Source organism: Hemibagrus wyckioides, linkage group LG06 (genome assembly GCF_019097595.1).
Source record: "Hemibagrus wyckioides isolate EC202008001 linkage group LG06, SWU_Hwy_1.0, whole genome shotgun sequence".
NCBI classification, from domain to species: domain Eukaryota; kingdom Metazoa; phylum Chordata; class Actinopteri; order Siluriformes; family Bagridae; genus Hemibagrus; species Hemibagrus wyckioides.
In genome coordinates this window covers 32936855-32959948 of record NC_080715.1, presented here as the reverse complement: position 1 = coordinate 32959948, position 23094 = coordinate 32936855, and the positions used below count along the sequence as shown (strand labels likewise).

The window sequence follows — 23094 nt, the reverse complement described above, 5'->3', positions numbered from 1 at the left end:
ACTGCTGTCACTACTAAAAGTGATGTTTGTCATTGACACAAGTGACCAAAAGTTTGGCTATAATGCACAACAAAGATTTGTCTACATTGTACTCAGATATCTCAGCCAATACGTTGTGTGGATTGAAAATTTTATGTACAACTGTTCTATTGCTCTGGTCTTAGCAGGGATCAAACCTGAATCTTTGTTGTAGTTGCGATCACCTGTGTGCAGTTTATCAGACCCACAAGCAGGATAAATTAAAACCACTAGTTTTTTTCAAAACTACAACAGAACACTGGACAAATACAATGTGATTAACAAAACAGAAACCGCACAACAAACAAAAAAGAGTGACTGACCAAGACAGACACAAAAAAGCTGGACAAAACAGCTGGACAAGAGCTGAACAAAACATTAGGTCGAATGAGAAAACAGACACAGAAATCAGAACAATAGGATGGGCGTGGCAAATCAGTGGGAAATCAGTGAAGATTGGGCACTAGACCACGCATATGTAGCCGTGAAACATCCGTCACAATGTTGGCCAGTGTTTCAGTTTCATTGTCTATCCCCTGTCCCCTGTGTGTGTATATATATATTTCCAAAAAGTTCTGATGATTCTGTTGTTACTGAAACTGTCAGTTCTGCAGAGATGAAGAGACAGAACAGTAGTTTTTTTTCTACATTTCCATGTCCTCATTACTGCCCAGATGCTACACATTTCTGCTCTTTTCCAACTTGCACAACACAAAAAGGGATAGAGCAAAATCGTTGAACATCTTGCCATGGATTAACAGAGCGAAGACCTACATCAGAACATGATATTTGTTCAGGTGTGATTTTTACAATTTAATTTCATCCATGAAGGAAGCCGATAAACCTGGGTATTACGAGCTGAGAAAGCTGGGTGTCAGCTATCAGACTGATGGAAGGGTTAATATGTTATACAATTATAACACCAGTCAGTAGGTGGCACAGTGGTGCAGTACCACCTCACAGCTCCAGGTTCCCCGAGTTGATCCTGAGCTTGGGTTACTGACTGCCGAGTTTGCATGTTCTCCCTGTGTTTGCATTGGGTACTCTCAGGGTCTTCAGTTTCCTCCCAATGGCAGGTAGACAGACTGGCTATGATAAATTGCTGCTAGATGTGTGTGCATGGTGGATTGTTGTCCTGTTATTATGAATTCTTACACCTTGTGCCCAGCATTATCGGGATTGGCTCTGGATCCACAATGACCCTCACTGAAATGACTGAATGTTGACAACACATAGTGGAAGTTTATAGAGGTGAGAGGCCCAGAATCAATCCTTGATAACATTTAAGTAGCATTTGAAAACTTTATCAGATGTACTTCTCCAGCCAGTCAAGTATGATCACAAAATTAACTGTATTAAAGCTGCAATGAAGTTATTGAGAGCTGAGATAGAAGTTGAACAAATTTTAAAAGATTAATTCTCAAAAGTTTTACAATGTGTTAATTATTGTAATAAAAATATTGTAATAACTATCCCATTCATTTTTATGTTAACCAGATGCATATTATCATCCCAGCTATATTGCCAAACACTGTTGAGAGTTAAGATCTACAAAGGTCACTTTATCTATACAGTTATGGGACCCAGTTGGGTCCAAAGTTCCTTTTCCATGCAGTATTCAGGATGAAGCAGGTCACCTGATAATACTACTAGGTAAAGGGTACAGAGGAGGAAGAAGGGAACATAAGATAGAAAAAGATTATGAAAGGATCACCAGTAAGATCGTCAAAATGAGAATTCCCAGATTAATCATCCCCAGAACAGCCATTTGACATGCATGATACAACTGACACTTTTTCTTATTCACCTTAGAAACACTGAATGTTTTCTGTTATCTGGGTTCTCTTTGTTATTTTTAAAAAGTTATCCTGGTTGTACCACAGTGTTGCTTGATATGACCACTACTATGTCTAATCACTCAGTTCTGTAATCCAATCATCAAACTCAGGGGCAGGGTGAGTAAATCCACCGCGCATGCGCGACAGTGTGTTTGCCACGTACAGGTCGAGTCACTTCCGGATGTGTAGCGCTGCTAGTCCAGTGGAAACTGGTCCTGCCAAAACACTGTATACCGCTGCGGGATCAACAGCCTAAACTCCAGGTACTAATTAATCATGCTATTACAGTGGTAAAAAATCGTTTGTTTGTGTAACGTGCCACACATTAACTATTAATCTGTAACGTGTTTAAGGCTCCCGACCCGCTAACTAACACAGCTGACTCTGACTAGCTAAGTGAGTGTTAGCATCAGTTTAGCCTCTGGAAAGTGGGGCAAACAAAAAAAACAGTTCGGGACGAAGTACGAGTTTTTACATTATTAGAGCATTGTATGTGTATTGTTTCGAAACTTTGTGACCAGTGTATAATTTCTCGTTTTCTTTATGTTAATGTTCTTTATAAAACAGTATTTTATTTTTGCCTTTTTGCTCTTTCCATTGACGCCGGCAAAGATGCATTAAGCTAAAGAGTGCGTTTCTTACAGGAAGCTGCTGTGACAGCTGCCGGTGCGTTATTTTTGCACCTGTTTTCTACAAATGCACCTGGGTCGTTATTGGTTAAGCAGCTGCGCGTGTGTTTTGAAGTACAGCGCTGATTGGACAGCCGGACACAAATGCCCAGAAAACGGGTGTAGAAAGAAACAACGCTTTGTTAAGAGTAGATCACTATTTGGCAGGCTTAAAATGTCCTGCCAGCAACGCAGCAAAAATGGCCTGCTGATTGCGATACCATTCCGAACACACAGTTTATTCATTTTCCCGAAGTGACTGCTTATTCTTATATACTGTACAGAACTTTAAGAAAGGATTTTTCAAATTTATAAACACATCTTTCCAGCTATTTTTATTTTAAGTATTTTGGCTGCAGAAAAGAATTTACACTGTACTAAGCTAGCGGTATAGCTGCGTTAGCTGTGTAGCTAATGTGTAGCTAGTGAAGTGTAGCGGCCTCGCCCATTTCACTGCCAGAAAGTCTGGCAAACTTATAAATGACGTTTTAGTTTACGTGCCACTTAACTACAGGTTAGTAAAGAGTGCTGTGAATAGCGTTTCCTATAAGCAGTCCCGATGTTAATTCTTTAATACCTGATTCATGTTGTGATTGTGAATATCTTTGTTAGATGTAGAAGAATACACAGCGAGGCTGAGAGCTTTCTTTAACCGGTGGTCAGATACTGGTCTGATCAGCCACATGGCCATTAGGTGTCTTATAAAGCTCTGCTCTCTCTTTATTTATATATATATATATATATATATATATATATATATATATATATATATATATATATATATATATATATATATATATATATGCTGATTAAGCTGAGTTTTATTGTTCTCCTGTTTTCACCAGTCATGCATCAGTAGCTCTGTTTTCCCATCACTAATACATCCTTCACTCACAGGCTTCCTTTCCTTTAACCTGTGCTGGTGGAACTGACCAAAGTCTGTGCTGAGAAAGCCAACTCATTCTCCTGCTCTGACCCTTAGACTGTTGTGTGGCATTACAGTTAGTCTGTAGTGCTACTGAAACCCAGTCAGACGTGTCTCAGGTTACCAGGGCCCTAATTAAAGGTCTTGTGTTCCTTTCTACGGTTTCACCGGACTCTTCTGCATATCATATTCCTTTCAAATAGGGTCAGCGCGCAGCGTGCCATGGTCATCAGTGATTCAGTAGGTGCAGGATTAACCCTTAGAAGACCTTAGTGCTGGTGTTGTTGTTGTTGCTTTGCTAAACATGAATTTTAAATAAATTTGGTCCACAGTATGTTGGCTTTTTTTGTCAGTTTTTTTGGATTTTGTAAGTATCACAAGACCTGAAACTGAAAAAAGTGGTATTTTACAAGTCAGAAAATGGGGGAATATACATATATTTTTCTGTAAAACAGTGAAAAACATCATCAGGCTGCTTGTGGTCAAACACATTTCATGTCTGGGCTATTGATGTATTTTTTTTTGGGGCATGTTTTCTAGGTTCAACACCCAGTAGTTTTGCGTGTAAACGTAAACCAAATCAAAAGACAGACCGTTTGATGACATGAATTTTATGCAGAGTGTAACTATTCAAATATTTCCAGCAGCTGTTTTCCCTGTTATTGTTGTGTTAATGTTCCAGTCTCTGGCAGGGGAAAAGTTTCCTAAAAAAATCCAAACAGATGTCTTCTGTTTTTGTACAAACACAAATGTGGGTCTAAAGAAACTTTTGAAACTTTTCATATATTTTCCCCCTTTTGTTTCAGCAAGTGAGATTTTATTGCTGTAAAATTACATTTCCATTCATCTGGAGTAATAAAATGGGTATTCATCTTTTCTGCAGCAGTTAGGTCTGGGTAAATTTCTGCTCTAATATTAAAGTAGAAAAGGTTGTAGGGTTGTTTTTGTTTTGAAGGTGCCACCAGTTCCATGGCTATTTGTATATAACAGGCCCCCTGTGTTAAAAATGTGGGAATTTCTTATGCATGTGAATATGCAGTCATAGCTCACACGGTGTTTCAGTGATCACGTGTGTTTCAGCAGTATGAATGGACAGCTGGACCTGAGTGGGAAGCTGATCATCAAGGCTCAGCTGGGCGACGACATCCGCCGCATCCCCATCCACAATGAAGACATCACCTATGATGAGCTCCTGCTCATGATGCAGCGCGTTTTCCGCGGCCAGCTCCAGAGCAGTGACGAAGTCACCATCAAATACAAGGACGAAGGTGCAGATTCAGATTAAACCTTAAACTAGTGAAGAAATCTTGTAGAGCTGGCTGTTTATCCTCTTTGGCAGGAACTCCAGTGCTCCTGTAAGGTTTCTGATGATCCGTTCCTGATGATCTTGTTGTTCAAGTATATTACAGACATTTAATAGACAGACTAATTAACACAATGTCCAACTGTATTCAGTGTATTTCATAAAGAATTTTCTAACAATACTTATGATATAGATACCTGTCCCCAGACAACTCTAGTCAGAATATTTTTTTCCTTTTTTTCCTCTGTCACCAGCATGTTTATCTTCTCTGGTTCATGCCTTTTTTTCTTTTCTTGTAGATGATGACCTCATCACCATCTTTGACAGCTCAGATCTGTCCTTCGCCATCCAGTGCAGCAGAATATTAAAGCTCACTCTGTTCGGTGAGTTATTACCTGTGAGCTTTTGTTTTGTGTTAGATAACCTCAAACCTGTGTCGTGACACGTGTGCCTTTCCCAGACTGCTCACGTTTCCAAAACGTCACAGATTTATCCTTTATTTTATGCTGGTAGAATAACAGCACAGACTCAGAGCTGCTAAAAATAGATAGAACCGTGCTGAATACAACATGTCCATCATCAGATTTCTGACCCTGACTTTCTCTATACAGACCACACCACCACAGGTTGTATTGAGATTTAAGGCTCGAACATGGCAGTGTTGTATAAGCAGATAATCCCTCTCCAGCTGTCATAAAAAAACGAAGTGACCCTGCAGTAATCCCTTCTTGAAAGCGCTAGCAAAAACGATTAGAGGTCAAGAAATTCACTGATATGAATTATGTAAAATTGTGGCTGTGGATTTTTGTTCATTTTAACTTCAGTAGTGCTCCATTGTGTTGTAGACGGATGATGGGTAATATATGATTCACGATATACTTGCTGAAATATCAAAGATGTTTATTTAAAGTAAACACTTGAGTTTGACTCACTGATGCGTTTGAAGAAACAAACATGGCATGGTGCAGAGAGTAGGATCGGGCTCACAGGCAGCTTTAGAATTATTGGCACCCTTTGTATAGATGGGTGAAAGCATCATGATATTTTTATTTCTTTAATTAGGTTTATCACACCAAAAAACATTCAATAATGTCACACTGCATTTAGTGTTTTGTACAACCTCCCTTTGCCATAATAACCAAGCCTTCCTCTATAACGCTTTATGAGATTGGAGAAGACCTGAGTGAACCTGAGGCCTCTACTCAATGCATAGTGTCTCCTGATCCTCCAGAGACCTCGGTCCTCTCTTGTGGACACCTCTTCTGTTCACCCTGCTGGTTTTCAGTGTCCGCAATGAACATGTCACAAATACGATTCTGTGGTCATTGAACTATGTTTGTGCATTTGCACACATTGTCCTGCTGAAATACCCAACCTTGATCCCGTATCTCTGAATTTCCTGATATTTCATGGCAACCACGATGAACCTTACATGGTTTGTGGACCTTTGGACACAGCTCCTCCCCTTACTTAACATTAATTTTAGTTTCTTTTCTTTGTAACCTTTTTTCTTTAAATGCCAGACCCACCTTCACTGTTTGATGCCAAAAAGCTCTATTTTTGTGTCCTCTGTCAAGTCAAGAAGCTTTTATTGTCTTTTCAACCACATATAGCTGACGCAGTACATAGTGAAATGAAACAACGTTTCTCCAGGACCCTGGTGCTACATAAACATACAACATATAATTACAACACAGAAACAACAACACAGAGCTAGGACAGAAGTTTGTCTTAGCCAGATAAAGTGCAAAGTGTGCAACTAGGTACAAACAGTGCAAAGGCAGGGCAATAAGTAGTGAACAATATATTGTGAGTCTGTTCACACAGGCGAGTGTGTGTGTCTGTGAGAGAGTGTTTTGTACATTTCAGTCCTGGGTGTTGAGGCTGATGGCTTGAGGGAACACAGTCTGGTTGTGATGGCCCGAATGCTTCGGTACCTCTTTCCAGATGGCAGGCAGGCAAAGAGTGTGTGTGAAGGGTGTGTGCGTGTGTGCTCTGACCACAGAGCCCAGTTCCAGTAGCCAAATCCAGACACTTGCATTTGTGGTTAGATTGGGGAAAAACCCAGTCTAATTATAGATTTGGAGACTTGGTGACCTCACCTCAGACCCTGCCATCTTCTCTAAATCTCTGTGCCGAATCTCCATCCTTATTTTCCTCACTAACCATAACCATAAAACCATACACTCATTGCACGCTTTATTAGGAACACTACACTAATACTGGGTAAAGTCTCCTTTTGCTCTCAGTTCTTCATGGTCTGGATTCCACACGATGTTGAAAACATTTCTTTGAGATTCTGGTCCATGTTGAGATGATTGCATCAACAGTTCCTGCTGGTTTTTCAGCTGCACTTTCATGCTGTGAATCTCTCATTCCTCATCCCAAAGGTGATCTACTGGATTCAGATCTGGTGACTGGGAAGATCACTGAAGAACACTGAACTCATTGTCATGTTCATGAAACCAGTTTGAGGAGATTTTTGGTGCATCATCATGCTGGTAGTTGCTATTAGAAGATATAAATTGTAGGCAAGACAGGATGCAGATATTCAGCAACAAGACTCAAAAAGTCTGTGGCATTAAGGCCGTGAGTGATTGGTCCCTACACCATTAAACCACCTTCACCAGTCTGGACTGTTGACACAAGGCAGGTTGGATCCATGGATTCATGTTGCTGGTACCAAATTCTGACCATCTACCATCTGTGTGACAGTAGTAGAAACCCAGGTTCATCAGACAGTCTTAATCTCTCCAGGTTTGGTGAGTTTGTGTCTACTGCAGCTTCAGCTTCCTGTTCCTGGCCGATAGAAATGGAACCTGATGTGATTGTCTACTGTTGTAGCTTATCCACCTTGAACCACTGACCTCTCTCATTTTTCTAGAATGCTCAGACCAGCCTGTCGGTCACCAACAATCATGCCATGATCCAAACCACTGAGATGATGTTCTTCCCCATTCTCATGATTAATATGAACATGACCTGAAGCTGCTGGCTCATATCAGCATGATTTTATGCATTGCACTGATGCTACACGATTAACTGTTAAGCTAATTGCATGATTTAGCAGGTATACAGGTGTTCCTAATAAAGAGTGTGTTCAGTCAGTGTTAACCAGTCATGGTCATCTTGAGGTCAATAGGAAAAAAAACTATAGCAGATAACATTACATTAGCAGTTAGTTCACCTCATTGTGTGCCGTTTTTACCTGATAGTTGAACAGTGTTTGAGGTTTTGTTTTTTTCCTCCCAAAAGGCAAGTCAGACCTGGCCGATAGATGGTAGTGAAGCTTATGTCCGAGACGGTCATTAATACACAGCTTTCAGCTACAACTGCATATGTACAGCACGCACAAATATAACACTGACTAGCTGTAGGGTTGCAATGTAACCCTATCTAGTGAATATCACCCTATGTTTTAACTACATTCAAAGTTTTTGCCATAATATAGCCATTGAAGTTAACATGGCATTAAAAAAAAAAATCAAATCAATCAGCTGTAGGGTTGCTGAGAGAGAGATAATGTTACCAGATGAGAACATAGACTGTTTTCAAGGCAAGTGAGTAATGCCAGGAATAGATATTTTGTTTTTCAAGGCTTTTTATGTGCTATACTGTGTTAATGAATCATAATTAAAATTATATTCTGCTAAATTATTTATCAAAACAATTTAGAATTGATAAAAAAATATAAAAGTCCACAAGGGGGAGACCTAGCACACATTTTACAGAGGTACACATTGGGAATTGATTGTTTATGCTGCATTAGTGCGGTAAGAACATGAATTCTTGGCCTGAAAAAAATAGACAAATGGTTCAGCATATGAGCATAAAATTGTGCAGTTGTCACAGTTAGTTGCATAACTGTGACTTGGATTCACTCTTACAAAGGTGTGTGCGTGTGTGTGTGTAAGGGCATACCTTGTAGCCATTATCTGAAGTTTGTATTTATTTATTTATTTATTTATTTATTTATTTATTTATTTATTTATTTATTTTTTCCCCAGCCAGATGATGTGATTTCCTGTCCAATGTTTTGGTTGAAGCCCTGCCTCTTTCTGCCAAAAGGGTCATAAAGTGAGGCGACAGAGAACATTGGGAGGGAAGGGAAGATATGGAGAGAGGTGTGTTTTTCCAGGCCAAGCTTGTAGAGGTCAATAGCTGGTCTGTGGCTCCTCATCCTCACGTGCAAGTGTGTGTCCCAAACGTGTGACTTGAGTAAAAGTCAGGGGCTGATTCTGCAGTTAGTGGGTGTGTCATGGAACCTGAAACAATTCCTTGTAGCACTCGATTTTCTATCCCACTGAGAGAAATGATCGACTGTGTTTCCGCAGTGAACGGGCAGCCACGGCCGCTGGAGTCATCTCAGGTTAAGCACCTGCGAAAGGAGCTGATCCAGCTGAGGAACCGAATCAACAGCCTGCTGGACAGCCTGGAGCCACCCTCAGAGCCTGCACTGGAGAGCAACAACCCTGAGACGGGTAAAACTAGTCTTCCACATGTTCCCGTGTTGTGAAAATATCATGCACAAACCAGCAGTCAGTGTCTCTGTACACACTTTGAGAGAATGAAGAGAATCAGCATAGAAGCCATCATATTTAATAGTTCTTTTATCAGAGCTATATCCTTAATAAATCTCTCATGTAAATGAAAAGTCGATTACAGCAAAAAGAGTGTGTGTGTTTATCCTAGCTAAAGATTCTGAAATTTGGACAGTTAAACTGGTTGAAACTAGCTTAGCTTCCCACTTTATTATAGTATAACACTACAGATGGCGAATAACAACAAACTCACAGAGTGAAGCTAACCAGACCTCCTACAAGAAGTTGAAGGAGTGAGAGGTTTTGGCCAACAGTCTGTTGTGATATTTTGAAATGAATACATTACGCCATTTTGAGCAGACCATGTGTTATAATGCTTTATGTATCATTGTAGACCTCGTAAAATATGCTATGAGTGTGTGGGTTTGTAGTTTTATAATATGCATACTCTCACTTATTTTGGCTGAATCATGAGCTGTTTCCATAATACTTCAACTAATCCTGAAGCCTTGTTGTTGGGTGTGTCTTACAGAATGTGTGGAAGCTGTAGACACAGCAGTGAAGCAGGCTCCTCCGGTCAGCGCTGCAAGCATGTCTGCCTTTGACCCCCTGAAGAATCAAGAAGAGGTCAGCAAGAATGTCATCTCGGCATTCGGCCTGTCTGAAGAGCCTGCTCCAGGTACACACACTTATAAGGCTTTACTGGAGTAGTGTGCGTCAGGAGCAGTGTCTTCAGTTTATTCTGAGGTCATAGGCTGTATGTTGTTGGGTTGTAGACACCACATGAGATTCAGACGCAAAAAGTAATTAGGTTCAGAAAAGCCAGCTCAACTTCCAGATGAACGCACAGACCGTATTTTCTAAATTAACTGTTAACAGATAACGGCTTTTGACTTGACAGTTTTAACTCTGATGCAGGGAGACTAACAGCGTACTTCTCTGGCCTTCTCAGTGTTTTCAGTAATTCTGTGTTTTCATTGCCTACTTGTTTTAACAAGCCATATCACGAGTTCACTGTTCATCCAAGAGAGGGAAGATCGAATCAAGCCTGACCATTCTCATTTCTGAGTTGTCTCTCGCTTTGTAGCTAATTGTTTCTGGTCCTATGAGCTTGACATGAGCTAAATAAATTACATAATTGGATTGGAACGATTGGAAAGAGCAAAGCACACCAGAAAATCTGTAGAATTTGTAGTCATTGTTTTTTTTTTTCTCTCTCTGAGTCACTGACCAACAGCCAGGTCCATTTATTGACTGCTATGGTATTTTTAAAGTGCTACCACTACTCAACAATTGACACTCTCTCTCTCGCTCTCTCTCTCTCTCTCTCTCTCTGTCTGTCTCTCTCTCTTGCTCTCTTTCTCACAGCCCCAGCAGTAGCTGCAGTGGAAGAACGCTCTGGCACTCCTGACAGTATTAACTCATCCTCCTCTGCAGCTCATCCTCCTGCTGGGGCAGCTCAGGGTGCACCACCTTACTCAGGGGTACAGCCATCTCCTGCCACCACAATTGATGGTAAACACACACACACACACAATGAACTGAATTCATTTTCTGTATTGGTGAGCAGTCTTCATCTGAACCACTGATCAGCAGCAAGGAAAAACAAACAATAATTAAGCAAATAATGGCTTTAAATAAACATGAATGTGAGAATAAGCACAAACAAATAAGGTACAAACTGTTCCACTAATGTTTCACACAAGCAGAATTCATTCAGTCTAAAATTACCAAATTCATCCCCAGTTTGGAAGGAATGTGTGTGTTTAGATGCAAACCTGCAACAATAACAGGTTCAGTCTTGGGTATGGAGCATTCAGACAAGTGTGGAAAACGCTCTGCAAGGAATCTGAGGTAAAGGCCAGTGAGAAGAAATCTGGGAAGACTTGATGGTTTAATACGAGTAAAAACTCTGTATATTTTAGTTAGTGATCTCCTGATGTTTGGCAGCATAATGCACCCAAAAGCACATCTGTGTCTACTGTTCAGAACAAAGAATGAAAGAAAGTGAGGTTCGAAACACTGCAGAAGTGCTTTAGGAAATCCCTGGTGTATATAGAATCAGACTGTAACTCACATTCTTTTATAGTTACTTAATTTCTGAGGAAAGAGAGGTCACAGGCATCCAGTTAGGAAAAAAAAAAACAGGTCAACTGAGTAAGAGCTGTTGAGGAGCCTCATGTTTTCCTCTGTCACCTTGGATTTGGTTCTGCTTCGTTTCCAGAGAGCTTCCATGTCCACTTAGTCCAAGTGAGGAAACTGTTGAGTGACTCATAGCTTCATAAAGTCATAACTCTTAGACTTTTGATGCTTTTCTCCATTTTATTAATATCAGTCCAGTAATCTGTTTTGAAAAACACACATTTCTTATTTGTTACTTAGTGCCGTGCACACAAACACAGCACGGACCTTCTATGACTTATCTTTAATAATTGGTCTATTCCATATGGTCAGTTTCTGTTGTGTGGGTGGATTTGTGTGGATGCACATTTGGATGAGGGTCAGTGTTTTCTTTCCTGTGTGTTGAGCATCTGGTAAAATGCTACAGGGGACACTCACTCATACTCGTGTATATATATATTTTTGTTTTGTTTTGATTTCTTTTTGTCTAGCTTCTGGAAAAAATGTATATTAACTGGAAACAGATCACATACCAACTCTGAATCCTTTGATGCTTAATGAAAGCTCATATTGGCTTCATCAGACTGTTTGGTCTGTATGTTTTTCAGGTCAGATGTATCAGCAGTATCAAGCTCCAGGTGGATATCCTCCTCAGCAGCCGGCCGCTCCTCAGCAGCAGTACAGCATGCAGTACCCTGGTAAAGATCCTGACCTTTGTACTGACCTATAACTTATTGTATAGAAAGTGTAGACTAGGAGCATGCTAATTTTCAGCTATTTGAGTTTTGTGTTTTAAGACCTCAGAGTGGCTCTTTGAACACCTTGGAAGTTCTAACATATATTAGGTGGGATTTGCAAACTAATGGATGGGTTATTTATTAATCTTATTTGAGGAACGCAGCAGAAATTATTGGTCTTTAACTAGAGTGTAATTCTGAATTTCATGTCTGTCTTCATGTTTTTCATCTTCAGCAGGTTATACTACTCAGCCTGGTGGCCCTCAAGCCCCTCCACCTCAGCAACAATTCCAGAATTACCCCACCCCTACATCTCAAGCTGCTGCTCCTGGCTCCGCCCCTGGATTTAGTGCCCAGTCACAGGCTCCACCCCCTCCCCAGCCCCAGGGTGCAGGCCAGTACCCGCCACCTCAGTTTCCTTCTCAGAACTACACTTCCCAGGCCTCCCAGCAACCAGCCAACTATAGCCTGCCGCCCACCTCCCAGCCGGCCCCAGGGTATCAGTCTCGTCCTGGATACACCCCACCCCCTGGTGTGACCCCACCCCCCGGAGGCTCTAATCCCTATGCCCGGAACCGCCCCCCTTATGGCCAGGGCTACACCCAGCCTGGCCCTGGCTACCGGTAAAGATCTGCTGCAGTGCTAGAGTACAACAGATGAAACCCCAATGCCCGGCGTTTGATGTCGCGTGAGTGTGAAGGTGTGTGAGTGAATGAGAGAAATTTAATTTGTTTGAGGTTGCACAGATGAGACCAAACGGTGTTGGAGTTGAAAGGTGTGTGTGTGTGTGTGTGTGTGTGTGTGTGTGTGTGTGTGTGTTAGGGGAGTGATTGGAGTGAGAACAACCTGTGCATGATTGTTTTGGTGTGTTTTGGCGTGAGTGTGTTTCATTTTAACACTTTGTCTACTTGTTGGTGTTATCGTGTGTTAAATCATATGTCAGCTTTCTGTTGAAACACTAGGTATAATCACAGCTGAAGGAAATTACATTGTTTAATTCTCTTTTTTTCCCCCTCATTCTCTCCTTTTCATCATTCCCCCTCTCCTGGTTTTTACTAATACCTGACTGGCCCTGTGAAATGGCCCAAGTCATTCTGTATAAACTGTAACATTTGTTTTCTGGAGGTGAATAAAGACTTTAAAACCTGAAGATCAAAAGTTTTGCGTTTTTGTGTTTGTGGGTGAAAGACATGTTCCACATATTTCCTGTGTCATTTCTTTGATTCTGTATGCTTAAAAGGTGATGCTACACAATTTAAAACATCTCTTAAATGGATATATTCTGTGTAATTAGTGCAACTGCTGTAGAGATCCAGAAGAAAGTATTTATTTCTTTTTGCACCTTCTAATAGAAACCAGAAAGTATTCTGCAATAAAAGTAATACATTTTGTAGCATTCACTAAAAAAAACACGTGTCAAAAACATCTTTTTAAATAGGGTGAACATTGCAATAAATTTGGGTTCTTAAATCTCCCAACAACTGATCAAATAAGTCAACATTCATTATCTTTGTGTTATAACCTTATAATTAATCTCAAAAGCTACAAAAACAAATGAGGGTTTAATTTGCAGTTTTCACATATGGCCATATACACCAATCATCCATAACATTAAAACCACCTGCCTAATACTGCGTAGTTCCTGCTTGTGCCTCCAAAACAGCCCTGATCCATCGAGGCATGGACTCCACAAGACCTCTATAGGTGTGCTGTGGTATCTGGCACCAAGATGTTAGCAGCAGATCCTGGAAGCTCTAAAAGTTGTGAAGTGGAGGCTCCATGAATCATACTTGTTCATCTAGCTCATCCCTCAGATGCTCAATCAGACTGAGATCCAGGAAATTTGGAGGCCAAGCCAAAACCACAAGCTGTCATGTTCCTCAAACCATTCCTGAACGATGTTCGCAGTGTGGCAAGGAGCATCATCCTGCTGAAAGAGGCTGCTGCCTTTAGGGAATACTGCTGTCATGAAGACCCCTTACTCTGTCTGCAACAGTGTTTAGGTAGGTGGAACATGTCAAAGTAACATCCACACAAGGATTCCTAGCACAACATTTACCCAGAACATCACACTACCTCTGCCAGCCTGCATTCTTCCCATAGTGCATCCTGGTGCTACGCTGCCCCAAACACAGCAAGCTGCAATGCACAGCCCTTATTTTGGCCCTTATCAGCTTGCTAATTTTTCCTGCTTCCAATACATCAGCTCCAAGAACTGACCGTTCACTTGCTGCCTAATATATCCCAGCCTGTGACAGGTGCCATCATAAGGACAATCAATGTTATTCACTTTACCTGTCAGTAGTTTTAATGTTCTGGCTGATTGGTGTATATTTGTGAAATGATCTGTTTTGTGTGAAACTAGCTTGATTCTGGTGAAATGCTTGTGTATTATACATAAAATTCTATTTCAGATGTGTTTTAATGTGTGTATTAAACAGCTGCACAATAGGACCAAATTGTCATCATCTTGTGTAATGACCAGGAAATTACTGTATACATTACCCTCAGCCTCTTGATAAATAATGCACACGTTCTAAACACTCAGGGAGCCTGCTACCCCGTACTTTCATAAACTCTGCTATTTCTCTAAATGTCTAGATAAATTTGTTCTGCATATAAATAGTATGAAGCATTATATGTGCCATTAGATACTGCAGATAACACTCAATAGAACTTTTTTTTTCTTATTATTATTTTTTCCCTTTCTGTACATCTTTATACATTGTCAGCTTTGTAATCTCTCGCACAGTATACATTCTAATCGAGCACATCCTCAGACAGCTTCAGGGGTCCTACCATGACCCAGGAATGGGGACTCCACACTCATACCAGGCTACATAGTTGATCTGGGTGCTACCACCAATCTTTCCAAACTTCACAGGCTCCTGGCGCATGGCCCGGAAATAACCTGAAAAAGATAGCATCGAGGCATTTGTACACCGTTAAAAAAATACAAGTGCAGCCAAATGTAACAGAAATTCGTGTCATTACTAGCTAGCTCTGTAAAGATAATGGTTGCCAGATGGATTTGGTTCAAGTGTGTTAGAGAATGGCTGCACAAAATACTGCACCTTGTTTGAGTGGTAACTGGTACTGTGGCAGCAGGCCTCCAGTTTGTCCATCCAGGAACGAATCAACAAACTGGCAATGATCCTCTCCATATCCAGTCTCATCCCCAATGTTATAAAACTTTCCTACAGATAGACAGGTAACAGATACCCATATTAACTTTCACTCATGTACATCCATGCATACCTGCTGTATTTCTCACACTTTGAGAAAAGGTCAACCTAGACTTTATCCTCATAAACCACACATTCTAGTTCCTCCTGAGAGATCCCCAGATGCTCCTAAACCAAATGTGAGACATCACAACTCTCTAGTCGTTCCTAGCCTCGGTTCTCTGATGAAAAAGGGACCGAACAAGCACCTGGTTTGCCCCTGTTGAGAGAAATGATTGGATCTCGCTGTTAGTGTAAAGGAGAAACCCACATTAAAGAGTCAGGTAGGTATGGGGCGAGAAGTACAGCTGATTGCACTTGAATTTGGTTGAACAGAAAGTAACAGAAAACATGAACAACTAATGAAACCCAATGAAGTATTCAAGACTGTAACCTCGGTCTATTCACTTTGACGTACTGCTCTAGGTTTAGTGAGATAGAAAGACAACAGCATCAGGGCAATGCTTTGTTCATGGCTGGACAAAATTCTGCCCTAATGCCCAGGAACATAAACAAGATTCTGACCTTTCAGCGTATCACTTAAGTAGATCTTGTATCTCAGTGAGTTGCACAGCTGAATTCCAACAAACTTGCGATACCATGTACGCTTCACATACTGCGTTCCAGTGCACTCGGAGTAGGTGTCTGCTTCGAATTTGAACGATGACCAGATAGCGTTTTTACCTGCAGGTGAGAGATAGTACAAACCATTGCACTGATAAGAAATTTGACTTATTTCTTTAGTAAGTGGAAATAATTTGCCACAAGATTTTTCACTGCAACTTCAAAACCAAGTTAAAAAACTTTTTATACATCATTCTGAATAAACTGTATATACAGATCTAGATTTTTTTTAAGCAGCCATAATTTAAGTGGCTCATGTTTAGATTATAGAATATATAAAGAATAATCATTGTATACATTAAATTGAAAATTAATATAAACTTAAAGTCCAATAATTTCATGCAGTAGATTTATGTAGTTTTATATACAATGAAAGAGGAAGGCCAAAGAGGAGGTATATGGATGTAATAAATGAGGATATGAAGCTAGTGGGTGCAAGTGTTGAGGATGCAGAAGATAGGGGTAGGTGGAGAGAGATGATTCGCTGGGGCGACCCCTGAAGGGAAAAGCCAAAAGAAGGAGACGAAGCAGAAGAAGAAGAAGAAGTACAATGCATGTCAGCAATTAGACGTAATCTTTGTGAAGACTGTATGTTAATAATATTGAACACAATCTAATCTAAAATTAAATTTCTTCCTTTTTCTTATGGCCAGTGAATAAATGTTCAGAATCATGATGGTATTTACCAGTTGGAACTTCACTCACCCGAGGGTCCGCTGCAAGAGAAAAAGTGGACATTAATGCCAGAAACGTTACATAACATTATATTTTTCCATACCATAGCTGTTACACCACTGTCTGGATAAATTGTGCTAAATCTGGCTGAAATAGATTTGAGATGCCGATGCCTTCCCCCCCCCTTTTTTTCCCTTTTTCCTTTCTTATCTTAATATAATTTCTTTCAGGTACACATACATACTTTGAGGGAAACATCACTCTCCTGCATTTGATAAATAGCGCAACATTAAACCTCATCATGTTTGCAGTCTGACTCTCTGTCTGCGTTTGCTCACACTTCCACTTGAAATGACACAGGTCTATTATCATGACATTTAACTGCATCAGTGCTTTATGTATGTTAAGACTGGACTTCCCCTCTGTACTGTGAGTGATGTTCTGTTTTTCATAAAGACCGTAGCCTCGTAATTTATCAGTTAAGTCATGTGTTTTCTGTTAGCTGCTGGCGCTTGGACATATCCTCTGGATCTGCACAGCAAGTTAAAAAAAGAGCCAGAAACTGGGCTAATTGCATGAAATTCAACTTGTGCAAGGATTAATATAACAAAAACAGACACTGTGTATAGCACCTTAAGCTAAAAAAGAAACAAACAAAAAACATGCGCTACTTCTGTATAAAGCTAATTAAAGTTAATAGCAGCGAGAGAGTATCCACAGAAGGTCAAGAGACTATCATTAACAGTTCAGTTTAATTCTAGTCAATTTACTTTAATTTATTTAGCACTTTTAACAGTAGATATTGTCACAAGAAGCTTTACAGAAATCCAGATTTAAATCCCTAACATGCATGACAGATAAATCTGAAGAAACGCATCTTCTTCATGTAGACACCAGATAGCAAGATTAGAAATTGATGCAGTACATATGGGTAATAAAATGTAAATATATATTTATATGAATTTGTTTGAAGCTCAATGTATATTCGCAATGTATATTCTCTTATGCGCTGGTTGTTCTGTCTTGGAGATGGTTTAACAAGGAACAAGAAATGCTAGCCAACTTTAAAGGTACTTCCGAGTTTTCACTAAGATCCTGAACTCAGTCAAATTGACCTGAGATGTAGCTAGTGTTAGCTGTTTGGTTTTTTGTCATCTCTTTGTTTACCCATGTTCGTTTGCTAGGTGCTATGAGCTAGTTTAGACATTCTGGGAAAAACTCTGTGCTGAAGATGTGTTACAAAATGTTACTGAAAAACAAGACATCGCCAGAACTGTCAAAGCTGTCAACACTTAAAATCTACAACATTTTTAACGATGTTAAATGAAGTTCTCTGGGCTGTGATCTCAATAAGAGCTCCAGGTCAACGTTGAAAAGTGTGCATGTTTATGAGGCTCGGCTGTCATTTCCAGACCAACCCGAAACTGTCAATCCATAACCATGCCTCCTTATTTAATCATCAAATAGCTCCATAAAATGACACTTTGAACACTTTTCTCAAAAGTAATCTGTGAAGATGAAACCTAAAATGTCAGTTTGGGTCGCTTTCACTAACATTCACCATTCCCTTGTGTGAGGTTAAAATTGTAATGCAGCCTGCCACTAGGGGGCCCCAGAGACAATTTGGCTTCACTATTAAATCCCTGTTAGGATACCACCAAAATGCTCTACCTGCCTGCTAGTAAGTTCTTGTTGGAATGAGCACAGGAAAGTCTTTATGATTACAACAGTAGTGTTTAGACGGTACAAATCGACAGCATCCTGCTGAGAACTGAAACAAGAGTAGTAGACATAAACTGTTTATAGATTATTTTTAGTTTTTTATGTATTAAGAAAACTGGCTTGACCAAATTAGCAAAATAAATCCATGATCATATCAAACACATGCTTTAGCAAATCTTGGTGTTTTGTATTTCTCAGTGCTAAATTGAACTGAAATAAGAATTTCTGGTCTATTTACTGTGTAAGAGTCCCATAGTTCTTCAGAAGCAGTACAAAGGTTCTCTTGTAGTGTTTAGAAAAACAGAGAGCTTTTCTTTTGAACCCCCAGATGCTTGGCTCTGTGTTTTGTTTAGATTCTGCCTAACTCTGGATCAACTAATGCACCTATTGAATAAGTGTAAACTGAAGTGTACAAACTCATCACACTGATAAATACTGCGGAGGGTTACACGTTTAGAAAAGTACTGCCATTCTCTGATTTTCCATCTTGTTTCCTATTTGCTTGGTTTTTGTTTTGTCTTGGCCGACAGCTGATTGGTCACCACTAAATCAGGCCATGTAGCATTGGACGTGTTAAAATAAACACAGGCCCTTAACCTGGATTGCAGTGGAGTATGGCATGTTGAATAGAAACACATCTGGTCCAATCAACCTTGCAATCAAATACTTTGCCTTGAAGTGTTTGCAGTGAATTCATAAAACCTCAGTGTGGTTTTGCGGTTCTTGGAAAGCAAGTCTTTGGCCACAGGAGCTACGCTAAATAAGAGTATGGATAATAGATGAAGTAATGAGGGCTCCAGGCTCCACTCCATACCCGACTCGGTGGTGAAGGATACCGGCTCACTGGAGGGTCCTGAACCAAGCTCATTCCTAGGCGTTACCTTGAACTTGTAACTAAAAAAGAACACGAGGAAAAGGATGAATCTCTGTGATGTAGTGACGGTCAGACACAGTCAGTGTTCAGTGTGTGTACCTGCTCTCCGGCTTCAGGTTTTCCACAGCTGTATGTGTCTGATTGGTTTTTACCACAGATACAACTTTTCCATTTGGACTTTTAACAGTGGAAATAACCTCATATTCTGTGAATCAAATCGTAGACGTCGAGAATTAGTCAAAAGTGTTCATCTTTTTTCCTTTTAAAAGTATAATGGTGCAGTTACTGTATTTGTGAAAAAAACAAACAACTACGTCCATCAAGCATAAATGCAACAAACAAACAAATAAATAAATACATTTTATAAATGAATTTTATACACTGGTATTAAGCCCAGATTACTACCATGGATTATTAAGATATAAATGTTAAGTGAGGTGGTTACTATCCATTTGCAAAGAAATGTAAGGTAACACTTTGCATTAAAGCACACTTAACCAATGAGTATCATAAACTTCAAATGCGTCAAAAACATAAATGCATGAATGTTACTCAGCTCTCGTATCCTTTAACTAACTAATATTAAGTCTACAGAAGTACATTTACATTGTTACTGTATAAACATCAGTTATTTTTTATATGTTTGTTAACTTTAAGCAGTTCAGTAATTAATATTTTAATAGTATTTAATAGTTTCATATACCTAAATGTCAGTGAAACGGTTCAAAATTGTTAACTTGCTATCAATATCCATCCATTTATACAGGACAGGATGTATTAAATAAATGCACCATTTTACCTGTTGTCTCATTGTCTGTTTTCTCCCAGTCAATTATGACGAATGAGGGACATCCCTCCACAGTAACCACAGTGACGTTGCCAGGAGCAGTCTTGGGTGGGCCCGTGATGTTGGTTACCATATTTTCCTCATCAGGGAAGTAGCTGAGCGTGTGAGTGACAGAACACGGCTTTTCTGGAGGCTTGTCTTGATAGACCACATGAGATGCTGCAGACACGGAGAATCAGAGATCAGACACTGCAGATCTTTGAAGAGTACGTGAAGACTGAAGGTAAGAGTTTTTGTGTATTGCAATTATTTACTTTTTCGACTTAAAAAGTTTTTGTGCCATTCCAGAACAAACACAGATAAAGAAATTATCAAGAGGTCAGAGGCTTGTTGAGGGCTAGACTGAAAATGATAGCCTTTATACCAGACAAAGGCTATATTTGGACATCTTCATTTTAATTTCTTCACTATAAGTCCATATAATCAAACATTGTAATGTAAGCAACATTGACATACCTACATAGCGTTTCCTTCCCTGAGAATCCAGATCTGAGATGGGAAGAGAACTGAATACAGAGGAGTTGTCACCCATGTTATACCGGCTCCCTGTGCGTTACAGGCCACAAGAAGAACAATGATGATGAGAAGAAAACCTTCTGATTGTGACAGGAATCTGTTGTTAAGTATATTGTATTTTTTCAGCTTTTTTCAAATCTGTATTAAAATCGTCACACAATTTGTCACACAACTATCACAGTTTAAAAATGAATGTAATGACAGCTATTTTTAGCTTCGTACCATTATAGGCAAAAAATGGCGTGGGGGTTGGAGTTGTTTTCTGATAGATCTCTGTGGTATTAGGAGGAGTTGAAGGTTTCAGAATTGGTAATGCTTCCACCACTTTCAGATCGATTACTTTATCTAATAAAATAATAAAGAAATCAAATTATAATCAGTCACAAAGCCATTATTTCCAACTACATTCTCAAGCTGTAGGGTCACTTCAAAAGTTTAGATTTGTAACCAAGCATGCACAATGAGTTTTAGCCTCACCCTTAACATTGTCCACCTGGTTTAGATGGTTCTTGATTTTATTTGATTCTGGAAAACAAGATCTGTAATTAAGCATTTATTACAGAAACCACACAGTGGAAAGTAAAGGTGAGTAACATGACAGTGAGGTAAGATTGAGGTAAAAGTGTGCTTAAAACACATGCTAAATAAAGACTCCTACAACATAAAGTTTAGATCTAAAAATGGTTTCAGATCTATAATATTCACCTTCTCACCTCCACCAATTTTCTAAAAGGCAACACACTGTATGCACATGTAGGCAGCCTTAAAAAATCCAAACTGAACCATTAAATCATCTTTAATATAATGCTCTAATTCCTAACAATATCTTTAGACAAAAGTATCTGCAAAAGCATGTGTGAGAAAATTTCACAAGGTGTGTTTTTGGCAAAATGAAGTATTCTGGGAAATAATGTTAGTGTTTGAGATGTTTAGAGTCTGTAGCTGTAGACTTCATTCTATCAGGGCAGTGTCCTCAAAATCAAGGAGTTGTGGTCAGTGACCAGACCTTGAGCATGGGAAAGTACTGTTTCCAAAGTAAACGAAACTTAAAACAATCCAGTCAAAACAGTACAGCACAACACTGCACAACACAACACAACAAAACACAACAAAACACAGCACAGCACAACACAACAAAACACAACACAACACAGCACAGCACAGCACAACACAACACAACACAACAAAACACAACAAAACACAACACAACACTGCACAACACAACACAACAAAACACAACAAAACACAGCACAGCACAGCACAACACAACAAAACACAACACAACACAGCACAGCACAGCACAACACAACACAACAAAACACAACACAACACAGCACAACACTGCACAACACAACACAACAAAACACAACAAAACACAGCACAGCACAACACAACAAAACACAACACAACACAGCACAGCACAACACAACACAACAAAACACAACACAACACAACAAAACACAGCACAGCACAACACAACAAAACACAACACAACACAGCACAACACTGCACAACACAACAAAACAAAACACAACAAAACACAGCACAGCACAACACAACAAAACACAACACAACACAGCACAACACTGCACAACACAACAAAACACAACATAGCACAACACAACACAACAAAACACAACACAACACAACAAAACACAACCCAACACAACACAACACAGCACAACACAACACAACACAACACAACACAGCACAGCACAGCACAACACAACAAAACACAGCACAGCACAACAAAACACAACACAGCACAACACTGCACAACAAAACACAACAAAACACAGCACAGCACAACACAACACAGCACAGCACAACACAACAAAACACAACATAGCACAACAAAACACAACAAAACACAGCACAGCACAACACAACACAACAAAACACAACATAGCACAACAAAACACAACAAAACACAGCACAGCACAACACAACAAAACACAACACAGCACAGCACAACACAACACAACAAAACACAACATAGCACAACACAACACAACAAAACACAACACAACAAAACACAACAAAACACAACACAACACTGCACAACACAACACAACAAAACACAACAAAACACAGCACAGCACAACACAACAAAACACAACACAACACTGCACAACACAACACAACAAAACACAACAAAACACAGCACAGCACAACACAACAAAACACAACACAACACAACAAAACACAACCCAACACAACACAGCACAGCACAACACAACACAGCACAACACAACACAACAAAACACAACAAAACACAGCACAGCACAACACAACAAAACACAACACAACACAGCACAACACTGCACAACACAACACAACAAAACACAACATAGCACAACACAACACAACAAAACACAACACAACACAACAAAACACAACCCAACACAACACAACACAGCACAACACAACACAGCACAGCACAGCACAGCACAACACAACA

General features: G+C 39.8%; 2 protein-coding genes across 7 annotated transcripts in view; one reads left to right on the top strand and one right to left on the bottom strand.

Moving 5' to 3' along the window:
* The first annotated feature begins 1977 nt into the window (after positions 1-1977).
* On the top strand, positions 1978-13309 carry tfg (trafficking from ER to golgi regulator). Of its 4 annotated transcripts, none has more exons than XM_058392602.1 (8): positions 1978-2119; positions 4533-4717; positions 5052-5135; positions 9087-9233; positions 9826-9972; positions 10662-10808; positions 12023-12112; positions 12387-13309. In XM_058392602.1, exons 2-8 carry the CDS (start codon positions 4534-4536, stop codon positions 12776-12778), a joined length of 1191 nt encoding a protein of 396 aa, XP_058248585.1. In that variant the 5' UTR covers positions 1978-2119; position 4533; the 3' UTR covers positions 12779-13309. The 4 variants fall into 4 exon arrangements, with proteins under 4 accessions (XP_058248585.1, XP_058248587.1, XP_058248584.1 ...); XM_058392604.1 differs by having other exon boundaries at positions 1980-2119; positions 4530-4717; positions 12390-13309; XM_058392601.1 differs by having other exon boundaries at positions 1980-2119; positions 4530-4717.
* The window catches only part of LOC131354657 (target of Nesh-SH3), a 35326-nt gene continuing 25158 nt past the window's right edge, over positions 12927-23094 (bottom strand). For all 3 annotated transcript variants that reach the window (XM_058392572.1, XM_058392573.1, XM_058392574.1), the window contains 10 exons: positions 21111-21158; positions 20856-20978; positions 20574-20663; positions 20070-20276; positions 19370-19475; positions 19211-19290; positions 16686-16715; positions 15901-16059; positions 15226-15348; positions 12927-15062 (listed from right to left, as the gene is read on the bottom strand). In XM_058392572.1, coding sequence (XP_058248555.1) covers positions 14947-15062; positions 15226-15348; positions 15901-16059; positions 16686-16715; positions 19211-19290; positions 19370-19475; positions 20070-20276; positions 20574-20663; positions 20856-20978; positions 21111-21158 — 1082 coding nt within the window. In that variant the 3' untranslated portion in view covers positions 12927-14946. The remainder of the gene's footprint in view (positions 15063-15225; positions 15349-15900; positions 16060-16685; positions 16716-19210; positions 19291-19369; positions 19476-20069; positions 20277-20573; positions 20664-20855; positions 20979-21110; positions 21159-23094) is intronic.

Coding starts and splice junctions, on each gene's coding strand:
- tfg (XM_058392602.1), top strand. CDS start 4,534: ATGAATGGACAGCTGGACCTGAGTGGGAAGCTGATCATCAAGGCTCAG. Junction 5,136..9,086: donor ATTAAAGCTCACTCTGTTCG/GTGAGTTATTAC, acceptor GTGTTTCCGCAG/TGAACGGGCAGCCACGGCCG. Junction 9,234..9,825: donor GAGCAACAACCCTGAGACGG/GTAAAACTAGTC, acceptor TGTGTCTTACAG/AATGTGTGGAAGCTGTAGAC.